A 16415-nucleotide genomic window follows, 5' to 3' on the forward strand; every position below is an offset into this window, starting at 1 on the left:
ATGATACTATTTTCAATTCTAGGGGGATCCAAGCCGCCCTGGACTCCCCTTTCGTGCGTCTATGGCAAGGAAGTTAAGCCATTGAAGTCGAGGATGCCCAGACTGGAGACTCTTAGCATCCGACGACGGAAGAAAATGAAACGCAGTTACTAAAAATATCTATCTATACTAAAAATCTTGAAAACAGCTAGAAATCTTTAAAGACGTAAGAAAAATTCCACAGTGCCTTAGCATGTTTTTGAAAATTTATTCACCTTTTGAGAAATTTTTAAGGTAAATTTTTTCACTTTTCCTTAAAAGACAAGGGTTACATGTGAATTCGTAGTGGTTTTTCACCGGTGGCACGGGCCCCTCCAGGGCCCGGGCCCCGGAACCAGGGACCCAGTGTCCCCCCCTTTGTGGCGGGCCTGCCTAAAGCGTTACATATTTTATGAAATGAACGGCCCTTTGGCAAATGCCGGTTAAAAGTTCCTACAATAGGTTACACTGAAAACTGCGTCTTCAAATGTGTAGCAGCTATAATGCAAGACGAGGATAATTGATAACTACCGGTTAGGTCCGATTCGGCCAAGCACGTCACGCTTACTTGATCAGCGGCTCGATTGTTGAATCGTTTTCGAATGGACTCGATCGATAAAAAGCATTGCTAAGATAGGGATTTATCGATCATTCTCATTCGATAACGATTCAACAATCGAGCCACAGCTTCGCGAGACTTGGATCGAGCTTTATCAGTCGAAAAGGTCACTGTGTCTGTATGCCATAGTCTGTGGTCACCAGTTGACGGATCCTTATCGTTGTGTGTCGTGTAAACCTCGTAGGTAGCGGATATTTTTTGGACCCAAAAATGGGTAGTTGTTTGCAAGTTCTGGTGTTTTTGTCTCTCGCCCTCTTTTTCGGGGAGGTAGGGTATTTTCAATTATTTTTGTCACTATTTCCTTTGACTTTTTCTCCGTCGAAATTGATGTGATGCAGGGGGTTCACAGGTCAGTTTTCAAATGTTTCTCAATGGTGAAACTCCTAAAAACATGCTTTCGAGAGTTCCGAATTTCCGCTATTACTTGATTATTTAGTTGATGTTTTTTTTTTTTTTTTTTTTTTTTTTTAAAAAAAAAACAAACAAACAGGTAAAAAATATATTTGCATAAATGTCGTGGATAATATACTTTAAAAGATTAAATATGATACTTGAGAATTTCACTATTTTTTATGGCGTTACGCAAAATATGCCTCAATGTGGAAACTGCAATGAATTGTTCAGTACAACGGAAAAAACTGGTTCTGGTAAAAGAAAAAAAAAGAACATCATTCCTCACTTTTTGATGCTAAACACATTCAAATATTTTAGGAATTTTTCTACATTTCAAGCCATAGTTGAACAATTTTTTTAAAATTGGAAAGAGGCGAGTCTATAAAATTTTCTCCAGAAGGAAGGAAAGTACTAAAATTCACATAAAATACCGCGTATTGATTGTCCTGAAAAAATGCTGATAAGTAGTGCCATTTTTCATGCGTCCTATATTTTCAAAGATGAATTCAAAGGAAAAATCTCGTCTTTAGAATTGAGCGGTGAACCTTTATGACCAAAAACTTTCTGTAAAAAGGGCGGGAGTATCTTCTCATGATTTTTAGGAATATTTTATTTTGGACCCCCCTCCCGAGAAATTTATGACCATGGAACCCCATCTTCCATGAACATTTTTTGTCCACTGACACAATGAGTTGAAGAATACCGAATATGTACGCTTGAATAGTCTGATAGAAACCTTGTGAAGGCCTCTTTAGGCATGTCCTTTAAGTCACAGTCATTTAAAAGTCATGCTCAAAAATTCTAAATAGGATAAAAAAAACTCCCGTTACTGTTTATTTACAGTTTTACTGAAATTGATAACATGTTCGACCTTAACCTTTTTATACTAAAGTGCAGAAATCTCAACGGATAACTGATAAAACTTAACTTCTCTTCAATCAACTCTTTGAACATGGTCAACTGATAAAAATGATGACTCGTAATTAGCGCTTAGCGAATACGTAATTGAAGTTGAGTGCCTTACCTTATGTTGCAATTACTACTAAGGTTACTTGCTTAGGTCCTTAAACGATTTTACACCCGAGTAAAAATCTTTGAAGATTTTGATAAAAACTTTCCCTGAATTTTTTGAGACTTCCTAATTGTTGCAAAAATATTTATTTCTACCTGCTTACATCCATTTAATTGAATGAGCGTTTGTTAAAACAAAAACCAAATCTGTTCAATTTCGAATGTAAAATAATTTTCTGTTGAATTTACAGGCGATGTTTCAACTACAACGGTGAAAAGTGGGACAAGTATTGGTCTTTTTTTTTTTTTTTTTTTTTTTTTTTTTTTTTTTTTTTTAATAATGATTTTATTTATCAGATAACAACTTTGAAACAAGACCGACAGCAGTCTTGCTCGAAATTGGGAAGAAGTGCAATTGACATAGTAATTGTGCAAAATAGATTAAATTACTTACATATAGCTACATATCAACTCTCAATTTAGTTATATTGTGCATTTCATGTCTCTACCTATTTACTTATTTTCATTTGATTCTTTTTAAATAATAGAGTTGCAATCATTATTCCCGGAACCGTCTAAGACACTACTTCGGGAGGGTACATTATTATTGATTGGGAATGAGTTAATACTTCCATTTAAAATCTTATTCTTCTTAATTAGAATGTCCTTAATAAATTTATATACATAATTCCAATTTGATTTAATTTCCAACATGATATTTATAATATTTTCCGGATAGATTTTTTGTTCTAATGTCTTTTCTAGGTCTAGTCTATCTTTGTTCCAAGTAGGAATATTGGTCGTCTTAAATGATCAAAACTTTCGACAGGCTCTCACTTTTTGATGTATTTTTCTTTAATATTATTATTATTTTTTTTTTAAAAAAAAAGTGAGTTAAAGAAAGCATTAAATATTATCGTATAAATCCTGATTAATTGGATGACTTACTTTCCCCGCTCTCGTTCAGAATATCTCGGACCGTAATGTAATTTTCTCATGAGCACACTGATTAAATAACAAATAAAGATGTGATAGAGTCAAGCAAAAGGGTTAGAGAGGAAAACAAAAGTGATAACTGTACCACAACTTAGAGTATTTAATCCTGTATCATTTGCAAAAAGCAACTAATAGTTCCAAGAATAAAATTGATCAACATTAAAAAAAAATTGACAAATATTAAACAATTAGAAAATGATACTATAGGAATTTAAGATGATTCGATGAACGCCATATTTTGTATCAGAACGGCATGCGATATATCGCATCAATTGGTTCCATTTTTTCAGCTACTCGTCATTTTTCTCCAATTTTGAGATCGCAATTCTGTTGTCAGGAGACTAAAGCACTCACTTACCAATTTCAACAGAGAAATTCAACGTATTAAAGGTGTGGTTTTTTTAGAGAGAAAACATCGCATTCGAGTGCAGTTTCGATATCAGTATCGAATGCGATGTTTTCTCTCTAAAAAAACTACGCCTTTATTAGGTTGAATTTCTTTGTTAAAATTGGTGAGTGCTTTAGTCTCCTGACAACAGAATTGCGATCTCAAAATTGGAGAAAAATGACGAGTAGCTGAAAAAATGGAACCAATTGATGCGATATATTGCATGCCGTTTTGACACAAAATATGGCGTCCATCGAATCACCTTAAGAAGAACGCTGTTAAAGATCGCTGGGCGCTGTTGCCACCTTTGCATATAATTCATTCCTAACGTTTATAACAACCACATTTGTGCAAATCATGGTTTGAAATGGCCTGATGTTCTTAAAAGTATGAAAAAAAGTTTAGCACTACAAACTGAAAATCATATTTTTAACCCAGGATCGGGTTTTTCGCTGTTTTGAATAAATTTAATTCCCTGTTATGTAAAGCACGTTTCGACGGTCAAACTGCAGAAATGCGTATCTCAATCTGCGGCGTTGCTGACTTCCTGTCATACTTTATATTTTACATAAAAAATTACTGATTATCATGTTCCGGAAACCTCAGTTGGTTTTCCTCTCTCTGCAAAGAATATTCTGTAAAAATTTCAATTTTTTCATTTTTTTCTTTTTTTTTCATTTTCATGGTTTGATCCCATTTGAAAAAACGAGAACAAAGCAGGGATTTTGAAAAACCGCAGCCGAGATACGCATTTTTGCAGTTTCGCCATTATCGGTTTGTCTCCATCACAATCATTCTAGGGTAGTGTTTAAAAACAATATATTCCCTGGTGTTGTTGTAACTTCTTGCCGTCTTAGACAGCCTTCTTGCGGACGACATTGAGCTGAGGTCAAGATGGGAACGTTAGTTCGGTGTTGCCGATAATCGGTGGTTTAGTTCACGTTAGTGACGATTTTGCAAGTTGGCAGCGCTGTTTTTCCTACATTTAAATATATTGACAATATTGACATAGGTGTGCCTCACCAAGATACCAAGAATCGATTGTTTTAAATACATTAAAATTGAGAAAAAACAGTGTTGCCAGCCATCAAAAATCGCAACTGGTTCCAGTGCAGCACGGTGCTCAATGCCCATCCTCCGGCGAGGAGAGCTCGCCACTTCCAGTTCGAGGTCAGGGTGACTTGAGTAAGATATAGTCTCGGATATAATGATCACGATTACCCCAGGAAAGAAGTAAGGTGTTGAATTGGTTATAAAAGTACTGCCATCAGTTTGAATATCGTGTGGTTCAATGATTTTACATACCTTATTTCTCCGTGTCTTTTCTTCAATATCCTCGACAGGCATTTATGATAGGGTCATGAATACTTTCAGGATCGTTCATATGTTTCACTTAGTCACTACTGCATGCTAGGATTCGCCTAATCACCTGAGAAAATGTCTGATGCCCTACCGTGTATTATTTTCATCACAGAGAACTAGGCAATACCCTGCCTTTCATCGAGAACTAACATGAGTTACTTACTTCAATGAGATCTGGGAAAATTTTCAAAATTTCAACCAACAAATTTTCAAAACTGGTTTTAAGCAAGATTTTATTCCGAGCTAAAAAGAACTTCCACTAGATATATATTTTCCGCAAAATAACTCCTGTTCGCCCCAAAAATAATTCTCGATATTTTGGAAAACTGAAAAATTTAACAAATTCCAGTCGCACCTAAATGAATTTCAGAAAATTTTAATGAGTTTATTTTTGAAAACTGGAGTCCTCTATTAAAAAATGTATCCGATAGAAGTTAATTTGTTTCGATTCAGACAGAAACTTTCTTCAGCAAAGGCATTATGTTGCTTGGTTTTGGTTTAACAAATTAAGCATGCATGAGAAAAAATTAGGCAATGTCCAATACCGTTAGGCTTAAGTTCGTTAAAGTCATCTGCACGGATAAAAAAGAAGAACTCTTGTTGCTTGATTCCCGACTACACATGCACTCCATGAAATCTACTGGTCAGCACCAGATTTTTGACAGTATTTATGAGTCAGGTAGACTCAATCAGATGCATTGATTAATACGGACAGACATATTCAATTTGTTTCTAGATTCCTCGGGGTGCATTTGTTATTGGTTATCAAGCAGCCACTAGACTTACGTATTATCCGTTAATTTACTCAAATGCTTTTGGAGGCTTGATGTTCGCATCTTAGTCTCCGAAAAAGGAGGATTTCTTGTTGCCTATCCACTCAAATGCAGGATAATCTCGTACTTTTTTTCACTTACAATCACGTAGGCACTGTGACATACGATGCCATTTGCCTTCATATCTGCGGACAAGCAAAAACAGCTCCTGCGTGTTGGATGGGTTCCGCACTTTTGGTTTGAAGATATGCCTTTTTGGTTTGAAGATATGCCGATAAGCATCACGCATGCAGACGCAATCTCTTCAATTCAAGCAAACGCCGAGAACACCTTAAGAGAGTTCCACGAGATTACTCCGAAAAAAATATAGCTTTGGTCTGATAACTTAGTTTGGTCTCATAAAGCTCGAACTAGCTTTTTTTATGACCGTCATCGAGGACAACGAACTTTGGGGCGAAAAATTAAAAATTGAGTGATCGATATAATCTAAAACAAAATCTTACTTAAGTTAGCAAAGTTCGCTCGCCGAAAGCATTCATGTTTGATATAATTACGGTTTCCCTCCGTGGAGGAACAAAATTTGATGGAGTTGAAACATTAATCTTTAGAATTTGACTCCTTTTCAAAAAGTCCGGACTATTTTCCTTTCATTGTTTGGACTACATTTATAATGAGGAGCCATCATTTCTAGCTAATCCGTAAAATCACCTATCTTTATAAAGGAACCACCGACACATACGTTGCCATTAAAATGAGCTGGTAATAGTAGGTAATCCCTTATTGCAAAATGCGGTCCAAATAGTCTTAAAACCATGAGCTAACATACAAAAGTATCATATCCGTCCAACGGACAAAAACATTGCAACTTTGAGAATGGTAGGAAGGAGAAGAGCTTCTCACCAGTATCTGCCATGCTAAGGAAGAACGCTGTGTGAGTATTCGAGAGTTGCCAAATTTCCCTAGATAAAATATGTATTTTTAATGGCATATTCATGCACATTTTCCCTTAAAATTATCAGATGTTTTGGATTAAATTGCGAACAAAATTGTCTGAAATTTTTGGGGGAAATATCCACAAATTTCAGAGTACACTGGAAAAAAAAACACATTGGATCTAGAAACCAGGCTCTTAAACACATCGACAATAAAAAATACTCTTGATTCAATCAGATTTAAGCTTAAAACAAGAACCAAGCCTCTTAATTTGAACGGATTTCCTTTTGATTTAAGCTTAAATCTGATTGAATCAAGAGTCCTTTTTCTTGTCAATGTTTTCAAGAGTCTGGACTCTAGATCCAATGTGTTTTTTTTTTTTTTCTAGTGTAATTTTTGTTTTTATCAAAGGAAACTTTGCAACGTCTGGAGGCTCATACGGCGTTTTTCCTTGATACGGCAGAGTTGGGTTACCGTCAAAGGCCGAGGGAAGGGTTGGAAAAGGATCGATGAGATGATAAAGTTGCTGGTGCATTATCTTGCGCAATTGCTTTTGTCGTTGACGATAAAGGTCAGGATTTCAGCAAATGCTCGTTCAGAGACCAGCGGTTCCATTACTGACGCCGTTTGGACACACTTCAACGTCAATTCCTCTATTCTCCTAGACAATTAATGAGCACCAAGATATCAAATATGATTTTCTCACTCGATTGCACAGGGCAATATCTCTTCACTAAGTCGCACCGGCGGTGCTAAAAGTACGCACTGGGAAAAAAAAAAATATTGGATCTAGAGTCCAGACTCTTGAAAACGTTGACAAGAAAAAAGACTCTTGATTCAATCAGATTTAAGCTTAAATCAAAAGGAAATCCGCTCAAATTAAGAGGCTTGGTTCTTGATTTAAGCTTAGATCTGATTGAATCAAGAGTATTTTTTCTTTTCGATGTTTTTAAGAGTCTGGACTCTAGATCCAATGTGTTTTTTTTTTCCAGTGCGTAGACTGGCCCAAGATTAAGTTTGGAAATTCGATGTAAAAAAAAGTATTTTTACAGGTAAAATGGTTTTCTTTATTTTTAACGTTTTTCTCTTTTGATGATGACCCGAGAATGTAGACTAGGGGTAAATTGCGTATCTAGCAGAGTGAGAAATCAGTGGTTTGGCGTGCTTTGCGATATATCGATTGATCTGCCATTGAAACCTATTTCCTTTTAACCCATAGAGTACCTAAAAGTACCCCTTTTTCAAGTAGCTCCATATTATACTCCCCGACCGATGATATGCCAATCGGCAATTCCGGTTCTTTATTAGATTAGTTCTTTTGTTATTATTTAAGACCACTACTACTATAAGTTTGGAAATTAAATCTACTTTATGTACAATGTGACTGATTGTCTCATAAAGAAATTAAAAAAAAAAAAAAAACCGAGAGATATACCGCCACTTCTATGCTGAGATGAGTGCAATCGAGTCTTCTTTGGAAGAAAAAAATGCAAGGCTCAACATTCCTTGTGGTAAGATGTCCAAAATCCCAATAACAACGCTTTTTGCACAATGGACCTTTATCATATATCCAAACATTTACCTCTCTATACCATTGTGCGACGACGCGACGCCCAGGGCGAATGCATATTCTCTTTCCCACTCATTTCTATCTCAAGTATTGCTTATCTGGTTGTCTAAAGTTCGTCTGTTGGAATGAGATTGTTGACATCTTTATACTACGGAACGCTGAGTCGTGTTGTTCCTTTTAACCAGTAACGTGAGGTGAAGACGTACCCGGCCATTGTCTTTCGTCAGTAAGTGAAATTAAGCAGTTCCGCAAAATATAGTGAAATCTTTCATGGTGCAGATACAAAACTTTGCCTTCAATCGAAGGTAACTAGACTTTTAATGAAAGTTGAAAACCGGGTGTACATGCCATTTTTTCTTCTAGGCTGTAAAATTCTCGATCCGTGCTTGACAACGTCTCAGCCATGAGTCAAAACCTTCAAGAAATCCAGATTCCAGACAACTCGAGCTGGTCTGCTGATGAGACGATTGCTGCTATCAAAAACAAGAGCGTGACCGTCCGAGAGTACATCTCGAGTGTCTTGAACCGTGCAGAAAAGACCAAATCATTGAACGCTTTCATCAACTTGCTACCTGACTACGCTCTGTCCACTGCGGACAAAATAGACAGCGCCATAGCTGCCGGTAATCCACCACCTCTTGCCGGTCTGGCGATCGTCGTCAAAGACAACATCAACTTGGCCGGATTTCCCACGACTGCCGGAACAGCCGCTCTGCAGCACCACCGGCCGTCCACAACAGCACCCAGCCTCGAGAAACTCATCGCCGCTGGGGCAATAGTAATCGGAAAGACGAACTTGCACGAGCTATCATTCGGGGTCACCAGCACAAACCTCCAACCATTCGCCGGCCCAGCACGGAATCCATACGACAAACACAGAATTCCCGGTGGATCCTCAGGTGGTACAGCTGTGGCAATCGCCGCTCGGGTGGTCACTTGTGGACTGGGCACGGACACAGCTGGCTCTGTGAGAATCCCAGCAGCTTTGACTGGTATCGTCGGTTATCGTCCATCTGTAGGAAACGGAGGCAGCCAGCGCCGATACAACAACGACGGAACCGTTGTGCCCATCAGCCCCACTTGCGACACGATCGGACCCATGGGGCGAAGTGTCGCAGATATAACATTACTGGATTCCATCATCACAGGTCGATCGCGCGTTGAAATAACTGATCTGCATGGTCTACGTATCGGGGCGCCCACCGGACTGTGGTCCGAACTTGATGAAGAAGTTCAGAAATCTGCCTTGGAAGCTATCCAGAGGCTTCGCGAAGCTGGTGTGATCTTAGTTCGCGACGACATTCCTGAGCTTTTGGCATTGAATAAGACTGTAGCGAATGTAATTTTCTTTCATGAAATTTTGACGGCCATTCCTGATTATTTGACAACGTCGAACGTTAGGGGTATTGATTTAAAGGATATTGTCAACGAAATCGCTAGTCCAGATGTTAAAGCTATATTCGAAACGAGTATTTTAAATGGTGGTCACGAAAAAACATATAGGGATGTTATGAAAGACAGTCGCCCTGCTCTGCAGCAATTATATGCCGATTACTTCTCTCAAAAGCAAGTTGAGGCCATTATATTTCCGACGACAATTTTTCCCGCGGCACGGATGGATCAGTTTCAAAGTTTTGGCGACGATTCTATCGACGAAAGTCTTGCTATTAGCACCCTCGAACTTTTTAACAGAAATACATGTCCTGCTGGGACCGCTGGCTTACCCGGTTTGAGTATTCCGGTGGGGCTGACGTCAAATGGCCTGCCAATCGGTATCGAGATCAATGGTCCTATTGGCAGTGATGATCGCCTTCTCGCTATTGGACTTGCTGCAGAAAAGATCTTAGGTTCCCTTCCACCACCGGAAATTTGTTAGCTTTTTACGTAAAACTGTCAGAAACATTGGTAATAAAGTAAAACAGGTTAAATCAAATACGCGTGTTTGATTGTAAAAAATTGATCTTATTACAAAAAAATATTTTGTCTATAGAAAAATTTTCTGTTAATTTTCAATTTCTCGGACTTAAGTTGCTATAAAATATAAATGCTAACGGGAATAGTTCCAAATCACCACTATAACCGCTGCAGAAAATGTCTGTGCCGAGGGCAAATAGGATATGCAACACGCAACCACGACAAAAATTGCAACAAATACAATTGCAAAAAGTTCAGCCCCAGAAATTAAGAGGAAAAACATAATTTCAGCCAGATGCAGATATTTGAAAACTGTTCTTCGAAACCTTCAATCTCTTGGCGAGAAGGGTAGAACATGATGCATGGTCAAGATGTATGATTTTCATACAATAAATGCGTTTGAATTGTGCAACATATGGTTTGGTATTTGGTGAAGGTTATGAAAGAAACTTAACTTGCTTTACAGGAAACTGTTCAATACTATTATCTGTTACAGACAGTTTCACAAGTACCTACACCTTCTCCCAAAAAAATCTCAGACACGAAGACAGAACTTCAAGGAACCTCTACCATAGACTACTGTGACTGGTCTGCTGATGAGACGATTGCTGCTATCAAAAACAAGAGCGTGACCGCCCGAGAGTACATCTCGAGTGTCTTGAATCGCGCAGAAAAGACCGAATCATTGAACGCCTTCATCAACTTGCTACCTGACTACGCTCTGTCCACTGCGGACAAAGTAGACAGCGCCATAGCTGCCGGTAATCCACCACCTCTCGCCGGTCTGGCGATCGTCGTCAAAGACAACATCAACTTGGCCGGATTCCCCACGACTGCCGGAACAGCCGCCCTGCAGCACCACCGGCCGTCCACAACAGCACCCAGCCTCGAGAAACTCATCGCCGCTGGGGCAATAGTAATCGGAAAGACGAACTTGCATGAATTATCATTGGGGGTAACCAGCACGAATCTACAGCCTTTCGCCAACCCTGTGCGCAACCCCTACGACAGGAACCGAACTGTTGGTGGCTCGTCAGGTGGCACGGCTGTTGCGATAGCTTCCCGAGTGGTCACTTGTGGACTGGGAACGGATACAGGGGGCTCCCTAAGGATACCAGCGGCATTGACCGGGATTGTAGGTTTTCGTCCATCTGTTGGGAACGGAGGAATTGAGCGTCGGTATCATGACAGCGATACTGTCGTGCCATTAAGCAGCACTCGTGACACTGTTGGACCCATGGGACGCAGTGTGTCAGAAATTTCGCTTCTGAGTTCTATTATTACAGGTCAACCGCGTGTTATTGCAACTGAGCTGCGAGGTCTACGTTTTGGCGTCCCTCCTGTCTTGTGGTCAGGCCTTGATGAAGAAGTTAATAGAATCTCCGCTGAAGCTAGAATGAAACTCTTAAAAGCAGGGGTTATCTTGGTTGATGATGATATTCCCAACCTCCTTAGTTTTGATAAGGCTGTTGGAGGGATAATAGTCTCTCACGAGGCTAAAAGTGCCATACCAGCATACCTAGCCGCATCGAACATCAGTAATGTTAGTCTGAGGGACATATACGACGGGATCGCTAGTCCAGATGTTAAAGCCGTTTTTAAGACTATTCTGAATTGCACGCATGAGAGAGAATATAGAGAAATTATGACAGTAACCCGTCCTGCTCTCCAGAAGTTGTACGCTGATTACTTCTCTCAAAAGCGTGTTGATGCTATAATGTGCCCAACAACAATTCTACCTGCCACTCTCATCGACCACACCCACGGCTCTGGTGACATTTCCATCAACGGGGGATCACCTGTCAATGCTTTCAGTAGCTACATAAGAAATACAAGTCCAGCAGGGAGCGTTGGTATCCCTGCACTGAGTATTCCTGTGGGAATGACAGCTCATGGTTTGCCAGTTGGAATCAACTTTGATGGCCCTCTTGGCAGAGATGATCGATTAATTTCTATTGGACTTGCGATCGAGAAAATCTTTGGTTCCTTGCCACCTCCGAATGTATAGTGCAGTCGTTTTAATGATAAATATTGTCAAACATTAGTTTGGCTGAGACGGTATCGAGAAGCGCACCGAAAATGGAACAGACAACTTTAAATAACACTCGAATTGTAAATATTATATATACTCGCGCATGGGTGCCTTATGTACTAAGCAAAATTACTGAGGAAATTAAGTACCGTCTAACCGATTACGTGAATCGTGATGCATACCGCGTGACTCTTTGAGACTACGTCGATTATAATCTTATTTTTGGAGCAATGCAAAAAATTGAGAGACTCGAAATAAATAACCTGACCTAACCTAACCTAACCTAACCTAACCCAACCTAACCCAACCCAACCTAACCCAACCCAACCTAACCCAACCCAACCTAACCTAACCTAACCTAACCCAACCTAACCTAACCGAACCACCCGTCGCAAAATGTGATTCCTATTAATCTATTCTGACTTTTTCAGAGCGCGGCTGAAAAACCCGCAGGCGGCGTAACATTGTTCCCCACCGCTTTCCCGACTGCGGCTCCCAAACCGAACGCTCAAGTTACCCTCTTCCCGATTACAAATTCCAAGACAAATAGTGGACCGACTCAGTTCTCATCCTCCCTCCCAACTTCGAATTCCAAAGCAACCCCGACCGACTACAGCAAGCTCACCAATGAACAGCTATTGGCCTTGGGAAAGGAGCTGAACCAGAAAGTTCGCGATGATCTGTCGTCGGCAAAAGGAGTTTCAGCAGTCGTCGACCGAGCCAAAGAACAAAAGGTAAGCATCTTTCACGGTTACGGTATTTTTTTTGTTAACTCATTTTGCGCGGTAAAATGGAGATGTTGCATGTGTGAGGAATTTGCGATTTGACTATTGATTCTTACGTAAAAGTTCGCGAAAAACACGATGGTGCCACTGGTTTTCTCTGAAATCAACTTCCAAGCTCACAAAAAGCTCTCAAGTTGAGGCCAAAATGGAGGGGATATCCCACGCTATCGTGAGAGTCCACCTCTACATCAAGACAAACTCTCCATGCAAAGATAGGGAGCAAATACATCGACGTGGCTGCCACTTAATTTGGGGACTTTACTACTGAAATCACGGCAACCTAGCTGTCAATGTATTTGCTCCTTATCTTTGCATGGAGAGTTTGTTTTGATGTAGAGGTGGACTCTCAGGATAGCGTGGGATATACCCTCCATTTTGGCCTCAACTCGAGAGCTTTTTGTGAGCTTGGAAGTCGATTTCAGAGAAAACCAGTGGCACCATCGTGTTTCTCGCGAACTTTTACGTAAGAATCAACAGTCAAATTGCAAATTCCTCACAAATGCAACATCTTTATTACCGCCAACGAGTAGAAAGGTGACAAAAATAATAGAACAATATCTCATAAAAAAGGAGAAAATGTAAAACTTTTTAAGCAATATCGGGTGTCGCAAAGATTGTGCACGGATACTTATTGGGAAAACTTGCCAACGTTGCCAAGTCGGTGACACCTGGAAAAGTTCAGTCAGTAAATCTAATGTCGATTGCGTAAATTATTTGATTTCCAAAATGTTGACTTTTGCCATAGTGAAATCTTCAGTCAAATGAGTCGATTTCTATCACCGGGATTTTAACGCGCTCCTCGAAACTTCGATGACTCGAAAGAACTCCGCACAGAACATGGGGTCAGCGGCTCTCTATGAAAGTCGATGAAACTTTAATAGATTGATATAAAGTTCATAATTAAGGGAAAGCCAAAAAATTAGCTCACTTTTGCGAGTAGAAGCCGAGATATTCGCGATTGAACCCGGACTATTTTCTGTGCGGCGGAGGTAAATTCTCCGTGTCGCCTTACCTTGCTTGAGCATTTCGGCCAACAAACCCCCTCTTCCCACCAGGTAACTACGATGTCGCATTGCTTACACTCACTCCTTTCATTAGGACGCTCCGTTCGGGCTGTGCGATATGGAGTTCCCTGCTTCTCGCACCTCTCCCGTGCGGGCGCCGCCGGCCGGTTTAATCTGAAATGTAGTTGCTGAAACAGAATTGACAGATGCGGGGAGAGGGAGGGAGTACGGCATTCGCACCGGCCGAGCGCATAAGCACCTATCTTCACGTGAGTGACGTGAAGTCTGATCGAGAACGCCGAACAACGAGAGGAGAGGGGACTCGGAATTCGTCCGCCATGATAGAAAATAGTCCGGATTCAATTGCGAATATCTCGGCTTATCTACTCGCAAAAGTGAGCTAATTTTTTTGGCTTTCCCTTAATTATGACCTTTATATCCATCTATTAAAGTTTCATCGACTTTCATAGAGAGCCGCTGACCCCATGCTCTGTGCGGGGTTCTTTCTTTGAGATCGCATTTGGAGTGTCCTCAAGATTTGTCCGGTACCCTAAGACTTTTTGGCGAACAGCAACCAGTGATCTTTGGATGAGCCTCCTGTTTTCGAATCTATGAATGGACCACTAGACAAGGTAAGAAGTCAAGCATTCTGATACATGTTTCTGAACCAAAATTTTAAGTAAAACACGATTTGCGCAGCAAAAATCACTGTAATTAACTCATCAAAGATATCTAATGTTTCTTGACGCGTGAATTCAAACCTCCCGCTCATGAAAACTCAATCGTCCACGTGAGTCAAATCGTACACTAAAAATCACCGTGACACTCTCTGAGATATGAAAATCTGGCAGCCTCAATCTTGACGCTTTGGCTCAGCTATAGAAAGTTGTTTATAGTTTGAGCAACACAGAGTGTGAAATGAACAGTGCTGGATTGAGAAGCCTGCCGAGACCGTTGTAGTACGCGATTGAACTCACGTAGAGTGTATTGAGTTTCCTGTGACCGGGCAATTCAAATTTCCCGTAACCAATGTAAAATAAAAACGTCAATATCTTAGACCTGAAATGATTTCGGTAATTTTCGATGCAAGAATCGTGTTCTACGTGAAATTCTGATTAAGAAATATGCATCAGAATCCTTAAGGTGATTCGATGGATGCCATAGTTCGTGTTAGAACGGCATGCGATATATCGCATCAATTGGTTCCATTTTTTCAGCTACTCGTCATTTTTCTCCAACTTTGAAATCGCAATTCTGTTGTCAGGAGACTAAAGCACTCACTTACCAATTTTATCAAAGAAATTCAACGTAATAAAGGCGTGGTTTTTTCAGAGGGAAAATATCGTATTAGAGTGCAGTTTCGATATCAGTTCCGAATGCTATGTTTTCTCTTTGAAAAAACCACGCCTTTATAACGTTGATTTTCTTCGTTAAAATTGGTAAGTGAGTGCTTTAGACTCCTGACAACAGAATTGCGATTTCAAAATTGGAGAAAAATGACGAGTAGCTGAAAAAATGGAACCAACTGATGCGATGTATCGCATGCCGTTTTGACACAAAATATGGCGTCCATCGAATCACCTTAAATTCGTACTTTGTTTAATGGTACATTATGGCACTTGCCACAAAGTGATCTTCTGAAAGTGCGAAGCCTCTCTTGGGGGCTGCAAACAAAAGAATTTCTCAGTGTACGCCTACTCTTTTTATTCTTATTCCAGATAACCCTCGACCAAACATGTATGCGAGTCGTTTCAGAAACCCTGAAAACGTTTTTCGATTCTGGCGCTAAGACTCACGAGCAAACCAAGGGCGTGGTTGATGAGGTGAAGAAACGCACAGGACTTAACACTCCACCAAAATCCGGCCTCCCTAAACTCAACATCTAAGAATATGTATCAACCATGATCTTCATTCAAAGCACTCAACATAATCCCTTTACAATGTTCTTGAGCCCTCACCTATATACGAGGTTTCTCCGAGCATCGAAGGGAACGTTCTGATATTTCGTCATCGGATTTCTTTTTTTTACAATCGGGCCTCCTATCCATTCTGCCATGCTAAGGAAGAACACCGTATAAGCCTTCAGACGTTGCTAAATTTCCTCCGATAAAAATTGAATTAACTGAGAAAATTGTGAGTATTATTTTCCACAATTTTCAGACAATTTTGTACGCAACTTCATCTAAAATATCTGAGAATTTCAAGGGAAAATATGCATGAATGTTGTCAAAAATACATGTTTTATCGAGGGAAATTTGGCAACTCTCGCATGTTCATACGGTGTTCTTCCTAGCATTGTCCTAGTGGAATTTTGGGATGATTTTCATAACAGGTGTCCTGTCATCGGAAAAGTGAGAATTCCAACTGTCTCAAAAAAAAATCTGATGAAGAGATGATTAACCAGAAAATTCTTCTTCATGCAGCAATCTCGACTTTCATTGATTAAGACTTTTTATATTAGTGCTTTAACTTGTTGTATTCGGTTTTCTTTTTTTTAGAATTTTAATGACTCGCGCGTCGTTGAAAATAAATGTTACTTGTTCCAATTGATGCGTCATCATTTTCTTTTCTATTGAGTAATTTCGAGACCCTTCAAACATGAATGACTGAGCCAAAC

General features: G+C 39.9%; 3 protein-coding genes across 3 annotated transcripts; all 3 read left to right on the top strand.

The window, feature by feature from the left end:
- Nucleotides 1-732: 732 nt before the first annotated feature.
- Nucleotides 733-16344, top strand: LOC140225606 (uncharacterized). The gene is made up of 3 exons (XM_072305056.1): nucleotides 733-904; nucleotides 12441-12743; nucleotides 15517-16344. The coding sequence occupies exons 1-3, from the start codon at nucleotides 848-850 to the stop codon at nucleotides 15682-15684; spliced, it is 528 nt and encodes a 175-aa protein (XP_072161157.1). The 5' UTR covers nucleotides 733-847; the 3' UTR covers nucleotides 15685-16344.
- Nucleotides 8392-10449, top strand: LOC109042319 (mandelamide hydrolase). The gene has a single exon (XM_019058994.2). The coding sequence runs from the start codon at nucleotides 8467-8469 to the stop codon at nucleotides 9937-9939; it is 1473 nt and encodes a 490-aa protein (XP_018914539.2). The 5' UTR covers nucleotides 8392-8466; the 3' UTR covers nucleotides 9940-10449.
- LOC109042268 (indoleacetamide hydrolase) lies at nucleotides 10432-11999 on the top strand (the record flags this gene model as incomplete). The annotated part of the gene is made up of 1 exon (XM_019058914.2): nucleotides 10432-11999. A coding segment is annotated over one exon (1554 nt), but the record flags the coding sequence as incomplete, so codon positions are not given.
- Nucleotides 16345-16415: the final 71 nt, after the last annotated feature.

The sequence above is a fragment of the Bemisia tabaci genome, chromosome 10, assembly GCF_918797505.1.
Source record: "Bemisia tabaci chromosome 10, PGI_BMITA_v3".
Lineage (NCBI taxonomy): Eukaryota > Metazoa > Arthropoda > Insecta > Hemiptera > Aleyrodidae > Bemisia > Bemisia tabaci.

Excerpts from the sequence above, each read along its gene's own strand:
- LOC140225606 (XM_072305056.1), top strand. The coding sequence starts at position 848 with ATGGGTAGTTGTTTGCAAGTTCTGGTGTTTTTGTCTCTCGCCCTCTTT. Across the intron at positions 905-12,440 it reads TCGCCCTCTTTTTCGGGGAG|AGCGCGGCTGAAAAACCCGC; the intron begins GTAGGGTATTTT and ends TGACTTTTTCAG. Across the intron at positions 12,744-15,516 it reads ACCGAGCCAAAGAACAAAAG|ATAACCCTCGACCAAACATG; the intron begins GTAAGCATCTTT and ends TTCTTATTCCAG.
- LOC109042319 (XM_019058994.2), top strand. The coding sequence starts at position 8,467 with ATGAGTCAAAACCTTCAAGAAATCCAGATTCCAGACAACTCGAGCTGG.